At 39.7% G+C, this 12,997-nt stretch overlaps 2 protein-coding genes across 2 annotated transcripts in view; one reads left to right on the top strand and one right to left on the bottom strand.

The window, feature by feature from the left end:
• The window catches only part of LOC123770738 (mucin-2), a 44,883-nt gene extending 31,886 nt beyond the window's left edge, over positions 1–12,997 (bottom strand). The window contains exon 1 of the mRNA XM_069305880.1: positions 12,426–12,997. The gene's annotated coding sequence lies outside the window, so the exon portion shown is untranslated. The remainder of the gene's footprint in view (positions 1–12,425) is intronic.
• On the top strand, positions 5,049–11,155 carry LOC123770873 (facilitated trehalose transporter Tret1-like). The gene is made up of 3 exons (XM_045763050.2): positions 5,049–5,941; positions 9,032–9,170; positions 9,463–11,155. Exons 1-3 carry the CDS (start codon positions 5,735–5,737, stop codon positions 10,686–10,688), a joined length of 1,572 nt encoding a protein of 523 aa, XP_045619006.2. The 5' UTR covers positions 5,049–5,734; the 3' UTR covers positions 10,689–11,155.

Raw genomic sequence — 12,997 nt, 5'->3', positions numbered from 1 at the left:
CAATTTAACCCCTTCTGTAAATGTCATGGTAACAAGGTTTTCCATAAGGATGTTAAAAAGACTAGGACTGAGGACTCCTCCTTGTGGAGTCCCATTCTCATGCAGGTAGTAGTCCGACACTTGTCCTTGCAACTTTACTCTGGCATACCTGTGACTTAGGTAATCTTGAATCCATGCTAGCATTTTTCCTTTTACACCTTTTTTAACTAAGGTGTGTAAAATTGCTTGCGGGCTTGCAAGTTCGAATGCTTTTTCTAGATCAAGGAAGATCACTATAGCTGGACCCGAGTTAACTGTTCCTAGTAATGTTGCTATGCAGTTGGCATTACCTACTCCTCTAGTGAAGCCAAATGTGTGTTTATGAAGGTCTCCAGTCTTCCACAGTAGCCTATTTAAGACCATCCGTTCTGCAGTTTTACTAATGCATGATGTTAATGAAATGGGTCTGTAATTGCCAGGTTCTTTCGGCTTAGGAATCGGTATGATGTCTGCTTTCTTCCAAGAGGTCGGTAGTTTTTCCTTGCTGCCAAGATGCATTGATGACGTCCAATATTCCTTGTTCTCCAGCAGGACCTGCATGTGCGATCATTGAGTATGTAATGTTATCAGCACCTGGTGCAGTGTCCTTACCACCTTTTTTGGCTCTGATTAGTTCTTGTTTGGTGAAGGGACAGCCACATTCGTCATTTATAGCTATGCTCTCATGAATGACTGTCAACATCTCTTGTTTTAATTGTTCTTGCTGCCTTCGGACCACTGCAGGAAGCTGATATGAAGCTGTTCTTTCTGCAAATTGGAGAGCAAGTCTCTCAGCCTCCTGCAATGGTTGAATACATGCCTGTGGTCGGGCTGGTCGACCTGATATAGTTTTAATCTGACCCCATATCTTGCCAAGACTACCATGTTCATTTAGAGTTTGACACCACTCAAACCATCTTGCCTCCTTTACTTCTCTAGAAACTCGTCTTGCTTCAGATATCACCGCTCTTAGCAGAGTTCTTCCTTCTGGTGTGGGGTTTCTCTTTAGATGTTTTCTGAAGATGTTGACTCTGTGGTTCTGTTCTTTAACTTCATTACTATAGAACCAATAGTTCTTTCGTTTTGTGTTTCCTGTGATAATGATTGGAATAGCTTTGTTTGCAGCAGCTGCAATGGCTTCCTGCAGATTGGTCTCGTGAATGTTCAAATCCTCAGGTGGCGTGTATGTTGCATACCATTTTTCAAGTTCTTCTTGGTATATATTCCAATTGGCCTTTATTAAATTCCACCTAGGTTGTGCAGGTGGTGTAGTAGGTCGTTCTATGTTTAGTGTCGTGACAGTAGCATAGTGGTCACTGGTGATCACCGGGTCTACTTCCCACTTCGCCTGATGCTTGAGTGCTGTTGAGATTAATGTAAGATCAAGGGAACCTCCTAGAATGTGAGTGGGTTCCCCAGTGTTGAGAAGTGTAATTTCAGGTACTTCTCGAGGAGCTGCAGCTAAATGGCGCCCATCTGCATTGGCTGGCCCAGTCGCACCTAACTCTTGATGATGAGCATTAAAATCCCCAGTAATAATTACATTTTCCTGCGTGGCCAAGGCAAGCACTGCCTCTGCTTCTAGTTTACGTCTAGGGGGCTTGTAGACGTTGTATATGAGGAGCTCAATATTAGCCATATTCACTGTTACTGCTAATACCTCTACTCCATCCCCACATGAAACTGAGTCTATTTTCTTGCTAGGTATTGTGTTCCTGACTAGGGTCATTAATCCTCTTTGTCTCCCCTGCTCATACGGTATAACATAGTGCTGATATCCAGCTAATCTGAAGGATTTCGTGGCTGGGAAAAAAGTTTCTTCCAAAACGATTATATCTGCTTTCGTGCTGATTGCAGCCTCCTGAAGTGTGGTTTTTATTTCCAAGATCTTGTATGTTCCACTGCAGTATTCGTAATGGCCAGACGACGGTTTCGGTTGGTGTTGCCTGTTCTACTAGAACTCCTCTTCGGGATCGACCTCTATATTCTCCACCTCGCAAGTCGTGTCGCTGCAAATCGGACTGCATTGATTGTTCGTGGTCATCCCCGGCATTGTTGGAATCTGTGCATAACTGTGGTCCATCTCTTTGTTGTTGGTATTGCTGCATGTCGGACTGCATTGATTGCTCGTGGCTGTTTCTTGTTTGTTGGAACCTGTGCATCTCTGCTGTTCAATACAATTTGTTGGTTAATTTGTATTGTTACAACAATACAATGTTGGTGTTGTTGCATATCAGACTGCATTGGCTGTTGTTGTCTGTCTCTTGTGTTGTAAGATTCTGTTGATTTTGGGTGGTCACTGCTTCTTGCAGTTGCTTTTGTAAATGTTGATCTTCTGGTGTCTTGACTACCCGACTGTTGTTGGTAGTCTGTATGTCCATGTTGCGTTGTTTGTCCTCTTGTGCTCTGTCTTGTCTCAGACTGTCTATTTCTTGTGTAACTGTGGTCTGCTGCACGATCTTGTCCATTATCACACAAGTGATTTCTTGAGTCTGTTGCTGTGAGGCGTTCTGCGTCATCTGTAGGCAATTGATAATGGTCTCTGCCATGATCTTCACGATGTTTTTCAGCTGGACCTCGGGGGTAAAACTGTATATCTGTTGTGTTGATTCCGAAAGCAATTGTTTTTTGCTCTTTTGCATTTGCTGTATTTCTGCAGCACTTTTGTGTACTTTCTGATTTGGAATTAATAAATTCGGGAAGTTTTGCTCTGTGAGAGTGTGTGTCTGTTGTGGCTGTGCACGAGTGTTCCAGACGTTGGTGTTGGTGTATGTGGTGCTGGTCTGTGTGTTTATCCTGGCCTGAGCTGTCTGCACTTTTTCTTTCCGTGCAGAGCAGGTTGTGTGATGTTTGCCTCCACAATTTGGACATTCGGCTGTTGTGGCCTGGTTTGCCTTGTGCTTGGCTATGCAGTCTTTGGTTGTGTTCCTGGTAAGAATGGCGGAGCAAAGAATCTTCTGGGAAAACCTCTAGGTTTTAATACTTTACTTTGATCTTTGTTACGGGATTATCCTTAATTTAGCAAATGTTAAAAAAATTCCACGTTAAAGAAATTTAAAATTGCAGCAATGGCTCATTTGTGACGTTCTTACATAGTCAAAAAAACATTATTTTCCACAATTATAAACAAATAGATTTGTTTTATATCCTATATAAAAAAAAACCTATTAACTTCCAATGCCAAAAAGTCTCATTGAGGCTTCATTATTTAAATAAAATTCTGCTACAATATATCTTTTAATTACTCTTACTTTTATCTATTTGATTAAGGACATGCCCGAAACGCTATGCGTGTTAGTAGCTTTGCAACAATGGAAGAATACCGATGTTATGTTATCTCAATTCAATATACCTTCTTTATATAAATAAATAAAAATAAATATATTGAAGCTTTTTTTCTCCCATTCTTGGTTTATACAGAATAGCCGCCTTATCAGTGATACGCCACTTCGTATACTGATACTCTTTCTTAGCATTTATTTGCATTAACCTTCTATCTCTTGTATGCATAAATGGTCACAGGAGGATAGACTAAGTTGCGAAAATTTTACCATCGGTAAAATTCACACTAAAATTCATTGTGCTGCGAGAGCTCTAGGGAGTTGACTACTTAGCTGGGCCCGATTTGCCTAATAGGCCGAGTGATTTTCTTTTTTTCAATCGTTTCCAATTTATTTTAAATAATATATTATATTAAGAACATAAATTATTTAATTAGTTATGTTAATTTAGGTTAGGTTAAGATAGGTTAGGTAGGGTTAGTTAGGTTCAGTCATATATCTTCGTTAGTTTTAACTCAAATTTAAACAAATTAACTCATACATAATGAAATGGACAGATTTATCATTTCATAAGAAAAAATGAGAAAAATATTGAAATTCAGGAAAACTTGGCTTGTTAGGCAAATCGAGCCTTGCATAGGCCAATAACTGCGTTCTGGCTACTAGGTACAACATTATATATATATATATATATATATATATATATATATATATATATATATATATATATATATATATATATATATATATATATATATATATATAAACTTTTCACGAATTGGCAAATAGGCTGAATATTTTATGTTGCACGATACACCATATTAAAATCCATCCAATATTAGTAATTCTGTAGTGCGGATTCAGGCATTTGCCAAAAAAAACTAACACCACCCTATATAAATACAAGTATTGAATTAATCTGCCACTATTTGTGTTATATTGATGAAACTTGCATGATAACGATACATCCAAACGCCAAATATTAGGCTAACATCTATAATGAAGGAAGAGAGATTTACAAAATAAAGAAATTATCTGTATTAAAAAATATTTAGCAATTTAAACAGACTGATCTGAACGTCCCATAAATCACGATGCGTGTGTGAAATGAGTAATTAGTCTTGGGCCTTGCCACATCACGCACTAGGCTTCTTACACAAAGTTAAGCTTGACCTGGTTTCCTTACCTAACAGACTGCGAGGGAAAGAGAAAAGCAAATTTATTTATTTATATACAAGAAGGTACATTGGGTTAGAGAGCATAGTATTTACAATCTTGTAAAGCCACTAGTACGCGCAGCGTTTCGGGCAGGTCCTTAATCTAACAGATAATTTTAAGTACGTAAATTACTACGTACGTAAATTCGAAGGTGGTCTTTACCATGATTGTAAATAGAAATAATGGTCGTTTATCATTACCAGGTTAAGAAACTGATGTCACGTGTGATGACCTGGGGCCAGATTCACCAATGCACTTACGAACCTGTACATCTTTTCTCAATCTTTGGCGGCTTTGTTTCCAATATTTAAATATTGAGCTCCGAAGCACCAGGAGACTGTTTATAACAATAACAACAGTTAAATGGGAAGTTTTCATTCTTGTAAACTGTTTAAGAAATGTAACCAAAGCCGTCAAAGATTGAGGAAAGATGTACACGTTCGTAAGTGCTTGCGCAAGTGCTTTCGTGAATCTGACCCCTGTTTACTATAGCAGTAATGGGATGCAGCAGCACACCCGCCTGGATGGCGTCCCACCGAGCCAGTCTTATCGCAGTACGCGTTCCCTCCAGTCCTAACTCCGTGCTCTCTTCCTTAAGAATCTAATATAGCACACTGCTTTTCCTTCGGAGTAAATAAGACTTTCCCAGGTACCGCTTCCAGTGGCGCTCAACATCTGCAGCCTAACATCTACCTTAGGAGAAGCTTATTATAAGAGCTGTCCGTCATTATCCTTCATCAAATTTGTCTAGCAGACTCTCAACGCCCGCAAGAATAACCAGGTTTTAATTTATTTCATATCCAGTTCTCGGTTTTGTCCTTCCAGAAAACCTTTAAACGCTCGTCCGTCATCTCAAGATCAACTTCTAGCAGTATAAGGATTTCTGAACTCTGGTACTCCAGTATTTTGAGTTTATTTTTTAATTACATTTGGCCGAACCTCTAAACGTCATCCATCCTCTTAATACTATTACCTTAATCTAAAAACTGGTATACAACTTTATAGTGGTCAAATGCCAAGTTCCAATATACCAAATGAGATAATAAACAATCTTCCAACGAATAACTTCACAAACGTAATTATTCTATTACAACGCTGCGATGCAACCTTGGTTGTTCATGCACTGTGCTTCTCTTATGAGAAATATGCTATAGATTTGTATTAATTAACCATATAAAAATTACATCAAAATCCCGGTAACGCATAAAGTTAACATTATGAAGTACGACTTAGAGGAAGCTAGTGGGAATTCATCTGCCTGCCAAACTATATGCTACAAGAAAGAAGAAACTACCTATGGCCCTTCAGTTGAGACAGCAGAATCCACGAGAAGTGTAATTGTGAACGGCCACCAGACCTCGCCCGAGGGACACTCCCGCCAAAACTTGCTTCATGAAGACTCCAGGTCCGCGATAGCCCCCCAGGTATGCATCACTGTTTATATTGTTTTTAAACACGTATTCACGCAGGTTTCATGTATATTAAATCATAGTCTGAGGAAATCTCTTAAAGTTTCTTACTCTCAATTACTTGTTATCCAATTTGGCTTTTACTTCTTATCAACGCTAACGAACTTTTCGTTAACATTTATTTGAATTTACTTTTTCACTAATGGCATTTACACAATCAAAATAACTGCATCCAAAGACAAAATCTCTATTACATGAACTAAAAATCATTCTTGGATCCATCACCATAATTTAATAATAATCTTCGTTATCATCTGCCTTGAGCAGCATCAACCAACTTGTTGCAACAGGTAAAATTTTTCACTGTGCAGGAAATAACCAATTTGTATTTCTAATTTGTTCTTTTAATCTATCTGTATAAGAGTGTGTGTTCAATGTTGGAGACCAGCCACTTAGTCCTAACCTCACAGAACTTTGCATGGCAATTGTGATTAAATTTTGCTAGTCTCATTAGGTGGTCGTACCCGACCAGCCTCTCTTCCCCCTTCTCTCTTGACCTCTACACCTTCTCCTCCCCCCTCCTGTCTTCCCCCCCCCACCTCCTGATCTCGCACCCTCTTCATGAAAGCAGTGAGCAAGAAATATGCAACCAAATGTGCGTAGAATTTACCCTTCGTTTAAATAATATTTATTTAGATATTGACATGCACATAAAATGTTCAGACGACAGATTTGCATTCAGGGCACATTCTCATTACAGCGATGTAGTGTGGAGTGAGAATAGTTACAGTGATAGGCATATATGGGGAGGGTATGTGTGGGTGGAGAGAGGGAGGATGTAAGTGGGAAGGGGTATGATGTCAAGATGCTTATAGTGAATGTGCTGTGAAAATGGTTACAGTGATGAGGCAAGACGGGACGATTAGAGGGTGTATCGGAAGACATGAAGAGGGGTGTAGGGAGACCTAAGAGGGTGTGTCTAAGAGGCTTAGGCACTGGATCGTCCCGGGCACCGCCGGGTATCCCCCATCTTGTCATTCATGAATAAAACAAACCTTGCAGCCAGCAAGTCATGATCATCTGACACAACACACAACATTCAGCCATCACGCCGCCAAGTAGGTCAAGTCTGCTCTAAAGCACATCACTCCAGCCTCACCAACTCGTCAACAATGACGCGCCACTGTGCACTACAATCTACCTCCCGAGCCGCGATACAAATTTTGACGTCCAAATAACATTTCACCTTTTGCATTAAACGTACATATAACATTTTATATTTTATGCTGGTTAAGTTAGGCTAAGTTAACTTGGATTGGGTTGGGATGTGTTAGGTTGGGATGCGTTAGGCTTACTTAAGAGTAGAGATGAGGTGGGGTAGCATCCTGGGAGGTGTCTCCCAGCATCACCTCTCGTGCAATCTTGAGGAGGCGAGGCCATTCCCACAAACTGAATTTATCATAACCCAGAAGGAGGACTTTCAGATTTTATGAATCTTACCGGTCTTCTGCTTTTAGTTATTTGTTACGTCTGCCTTTTATGGAGCATCGCTTAATGTTGAATTGTAAAAACAATACTTTTCATTTTATTCCACGTTTATGGCAAACTGTTTTGAATATATTGCTGTTTTTATTAGTTTACCAGAGGGGTACTTGGAGGTACCCAGGATTCTCTCTCTAACCACCTTCCATTCCAATTTATTAACCCTTCTTCCTAACCCCCTCTCCATCTTTTACCGCAATTCCCCACCCCTTCCTCCCCCTTTTCCCGATCTGGCATCCAACCTTGAATAGACTTTCATTGATATATGTAGAAGGGGACCCAGCGGGGTCCGAGACTGAGTTTCTCTCTTCAGCCCCCCCCCTCTCTCTCCGCTCTTATCCCCCCCCCTCTTTCTCCCTCCCCACTCTTTCCCCTCCCCCAATTTCATTCCCCCACCCTCGCCGTATCATCATTTCCTTGTCCTGCCTCTCCCGCTCATCATAAAGTTCAAGTATGTTTATTGAGATAAGAAAGAAATACATCTCAAAGGGATAGAGTAGCTTAGGCCATTTCTACTCCCCTCTTAACGCTCATCATCATCATCTCCCTTTTCTGCCTGTTCCCTCATCATCTTATCTTGCCTCAAATAATGATCAATGATTGGTGCAACTTTTTTAAAATTCAATATTCATTAATTTCTTTAAAAATATAAACACGTACATTATAAATCAAGTTGATAAATTTTGACTAACATTTCCGTAACTATTACTACTGGTGTTAGTGTTAGTATTACTATTGTCATTACTTCAATAGTGTTTTACTAATTTATACAACCTCTGAAGTTGTAAGCTAAATGGCTTATTAATTGTATAAAAATAAAATTTTGATTTACACTTGTACAGCTCTTCAGCCCAGCCAGAAATGAAATCGTTTGTAAAAAGTTGTTACTGATGAAGCCAGTATAACTATATACCAGAACTATACTGATTAGGTATAATACATATATCTCTTCCCATTTGTATTTTCTTTATAAGAGTTCTTTCTTGTACAGCCATTAGCATGCGTAGCATTTCGGACATGTCTTTAATCCTATGTTCCCCGGAATACGACCCCGCCAAATCGTTTAACAACCAAGTACCCATATTTTTTTACTGTTGGGTAAACAGTGGCTACAGTTAAGGATTAATTGTAGTAAATCGCCCAGTAAATCCTTCCCGGCCAGGATACGAACCCAGGGCAAAGCGCTCGGCGAGTGTCTTAACCACTACACCACAGGGACTGCAAAGTTTTTTTTTTTTTTTTTTTTTGAGATATATACAAGAGTTGTTACATTCCTGTACAGCCACTAGTACGCGTAGCGTTTCGGGCAAGTCCTTAATCCTATGGTCCCTGGAATACGATCCCCTGCCGCGAAGAATCGTTTTTTCATCCAAGTACACATTTTACTGTTGCGTTAAACAGAGGCTACAGTTAAGGAATTGCGCCCAGTAAATCCTCCCCGGCCAGGATACGAACCCATGACATAGCGCTCGCGGAACGCCAGGCGAGTGTCTTACCACTACACCACGGAGACTGCTAGAAACTTAAAAGTTAAGAAACTCTGGTCTACTTTTCTTTACACAGGTGTTTGCAGTCCTGGTTATGGCACTCATGCAATTAGAAATCGGTGTGATAGTGGGATTTTCAGGGATCACGCTGCCACAGATGACGGATCCGGAAACACACAACCTCTTCCTAAACCCGTCAGAAGCAGCTCTTTTTGGTAGGAAGACCCTGATGGTACAGTACGTTTACCAGGTTGGCTCTGAATGATCCTCGTACAGTACGCCTACCAGGGGTGACTGAGCAGCCCTGCTATCGTTATTTCTTACTGGAGAGTGGCTTTAAACTTTTGGTATATCACATAGAATAATATTAATTTGTTTACATACTAGGAGATTGAACTTATGGTATAATTCAATATATATCAGAAGCCATCGCGTTTTCTAAAAATATATCTGTATTATTTGCCCAAACAGTAGTTATTGTACTAAAAATCCGTAACACCATTGCAGGAAGTCTCGTGAACGTAGGAGGTACTGCTGGGTGCGTCGTGTGTGGACCTCTGTTGGTGAACCTCGGTCAACGAGTGACCCTCCTCCTGGCCATACCCTTCCTCGTGGCTTCCTGGCTCGCACTCGCTCTTTCCAATAGTGTCTGGCTGCTCCTGACAAGTCGCACCATTCTAGGTCTTATTATGAGCATCCTGCAATCTAGTACAGGCCAATACATCGCCGAAATCGCTCACAAGAACGCACGTGGAACTCTCGCTGGAGCTATTTCACTTGCTAGACAAACTGGTGGTCTAATGGTAGCTGCCCTAGGAATTTCGAAGCTCGATTGGCGACAAATGGGCTTAGTTTACTGCGGTTTATCTGCAATTCCTTTCTTCGGCCTCCTCCTCTTGCCGAACTCCCCCCGCTGGCTCGTTTCTCAGGGCCGCGTTACCGAAGCTCAGAAAGCTCTCAACTTTTTCAGAGGTAAGCATTATGACTCTGAAGAAGAGTTAAAAGGCATCACACAACACGCTGGAGATTCTAGGAGGGGTGACAGCTCTTGGCAGCAAGCACGGCTAATCTTGGAACCAGCAACTCTACGCACGTTCTGTTTAGTGGCAATTTTAATTCTCTTGATGTCATTGAATGGAAGTTTTGCTATGACAACATATTTAGTGCCTATCTTCCAATCGACGGAAATCAGCTTAGATCCATACATCACTGCCATAATATTTGGCTCCTTCAAGGTCCTTGGAACGTTTATTCACCTCTGTATAATTGACCGAGTGGGACGTAAGCCCATATTAATACTGTCTTATTCTGTATGTTCTTTGTGTATGGCTGCTTATGGTGTATACTTGTACATGAAGGAGTCCCGGAATGTTGATAACATTTGGTGGCTCCCACTTGCTGCAGTATTTATATACATTTTATTTATCGGTATTGGACAACCGGTTTTTTCTGTATTATGTATTGAATTATTTTCTACATCGTGTCGATCTATTACTGGTTCATTAATAGGTTTAGTAATGATGTTCGGAATGTTTGTAGCATCCCAAACGTTTCCAATGACAGTAGAAGCACTGGGAGAACATGGAACGTTTTGGATCTTCAGTGGTGTGTGCGCAACATTAACCATTGTCAGCGCTGTTGCTCTGTCAGAGACACGGGGGCGCTCCCTGGAGGAGATCACAAGCAACCAGGCTTCGAACCCCAAAAGTGACAGTAACACTTTACCTCTTTAAACCCGGTAAGGTTTCTAGTAAGAATGGCGGAGCACAGAATCTTCTGGGAAAACCACTAGGTTTTAATACTTTACTTTGATCTTTATTACGGGATTATCCTTAATTTAGCAAATGTTAAAAAAAAATCCACGTTAAAGAAATTTAAAATTGCAGCAATGGCTCATTTGTGACGTTCTTACATAGTCAAAAATAACATTATTTTACACAATTATAAACAAATAGACTTATTTGGTATCCTATAAAAACGCAAACCTCTTGACTTCCAGTGCCAAAACGACTCATTGAAGCTTCATTACTTAAATAAAATTCTGCTACAATATATCTTTTAATTACTCTTACTTTTATCTGTTTGATTAAGGACATGCCCGAAACGCTGTGTTTTTAGTAGCTTTGAAACAATGTAAGAACACTGATGTTATGTTCTCTCAACCCAATATACCTTCTGGTATATAAATAAATAAATAAATTGAAGCTTTTTCTCCAGTTCTTGGTTTATACAGAATAGCCGCCTTATCAATGAAACACCACCTTGTATACCGATACTTTTTCTTAGCATGTATTTGCATTTACCTTCTATCTCTTGTATGTATAAATGGTCACAGGAAGATTAAGTTGCGAGAATTTTACCATCAGTAAAATCCACACTAAAATTCATTGACTACTTGACTGGAATGACCCAATAATGGATGAACTCGGTGCATGAAGTACGATCAAGCTCAGAAGCTTGATATACCGTGTGATCATCAATAACTGCAATAAAAGTAGCTCTTCAGCCCCCGGAATATGTTGAATAATTTCCTATGGTGTGTAGCTGGCAGGTGAATGGCAGTATTTCTGTGTCCAGACACATTTTAACGAGGATTTATTGTATCCAGCCCGTCCCCCTAAGGTTTCCCCAACGTCAAGAAACTGTCTTATTAAAATTGCCCTTATCCCAACCTACAAGAGGACCCAAAACAGAAAAAGGGACAGTACTGTATGTCCATTTCACGAGCCGCTACCTTTTTTGCCCTTTGGTAAGACAATTTTTGCCCTTAGGTAGAGTATACGTCACAATGCGACGTTCTATTAGGAGGACTTGTTGCCCTGACAATATCCTTAAATATTTGAGCCATGGAAAGTTTAAATTAATATTAGATCTTATAAAATTATCGCATTATTTATCCTATATGTTTTCTCCTTATCAATTCACCCAGTCTATTCCATGAAGTTTACTTCTACGTTTAAATTAACGTGTTCCGTGGTGGAAAAACGAGTGTGTTCGATGTCTTCATTACCCACGGTCAGCCTGGTCCAACGAAATGTAAACTACGGAATGATTAATAAAACCAACTGAACAATTCACCAAACAATTTGCAGCGCTGCACATCAATGCTGGAGATCACACGTAAAACTATCAAAGTTAATACACCAATTATATCGATTTTTTTTTTACAAAAATTTACAGGCAAATAGTCAATAAATAGTTCCTGTACTGCATATTAAAAACCCTGTACCTGCTAAACCGGTATACTTTATAAATGGGTATGTTCAACTTTCTAAATACTACACAAGCAATTCTTATCTTCCCATTATTTTGTCTTTCGTAAATATAGTACTACACATAACTGGATAAAATTGAAGTTCATATTGTAAATCCTTCCATTAAAGGCAAATCAGTATTTAAAACACTGGCATCAAAATGCCTTCAGAATCTATAAATGATTTGCGTTTAGACAATCAGAAATGTTTACTTACCGACTTAGTCAGAATTCTTGACAATATCCGAGTACTTGCAAGACTCTGGAACCTTCAAACTCCAAGCTCGTATATAACACTATTGACGCCTCATGAAACACCAAACTCGCATATAACACTATAGAGGCCTCATGAAACACCAAACTCGCATATAACACTATAGAGGCCTCATGAAACACCAAACTCGCATATAACACTATAGAGGCCTCATGAAACACCAAACTCGTATATAACACTATAGAGGCCTCATGAAACACCAAACTCGTATATAACACTATAGAGGCCTCATGAAACACCAAACTCGCATATAACACTATAGACGCCTCATGAAACACCAAACTCGCATATAACACTATAGAGGCCTCATGAAACACCAAACTCGCATATAACACTATAGAGGCCTCATGAAACACCAAACTCGCATATAACACTATAGAGGCCTCATGAAACACCAAACTCGCCTATAAATAGTTCTTCGACAACTTTCAGTAATGAGTTACGATTAATGTCTTTGTATGTCTAAGGTAAATACAATTATAACGTCTCCTATATGAGTTTTCAAAAGAGATAAC

Source organism: Procambarus clarkii, chromosome 56 (assembly GCF_040958095.1).
Source record: "Procambarus clarkii isolate CNS0578487 chromosome 56, FALCON_Pclarkii_2.0, whole genome shotgun sequence".
Taxonomy (NCBI): Eukaryota; Metazoa; Arthropoda; class Malacostraca; order Decapoda; family Cambaridae; genus Procambarus; species Procambarus clarkii.
The sequence above is the reverse complement of the archived record's forward strand: the minus strand, read 5'-3'. Positions and strand labels throughout refer to the sequence as shown.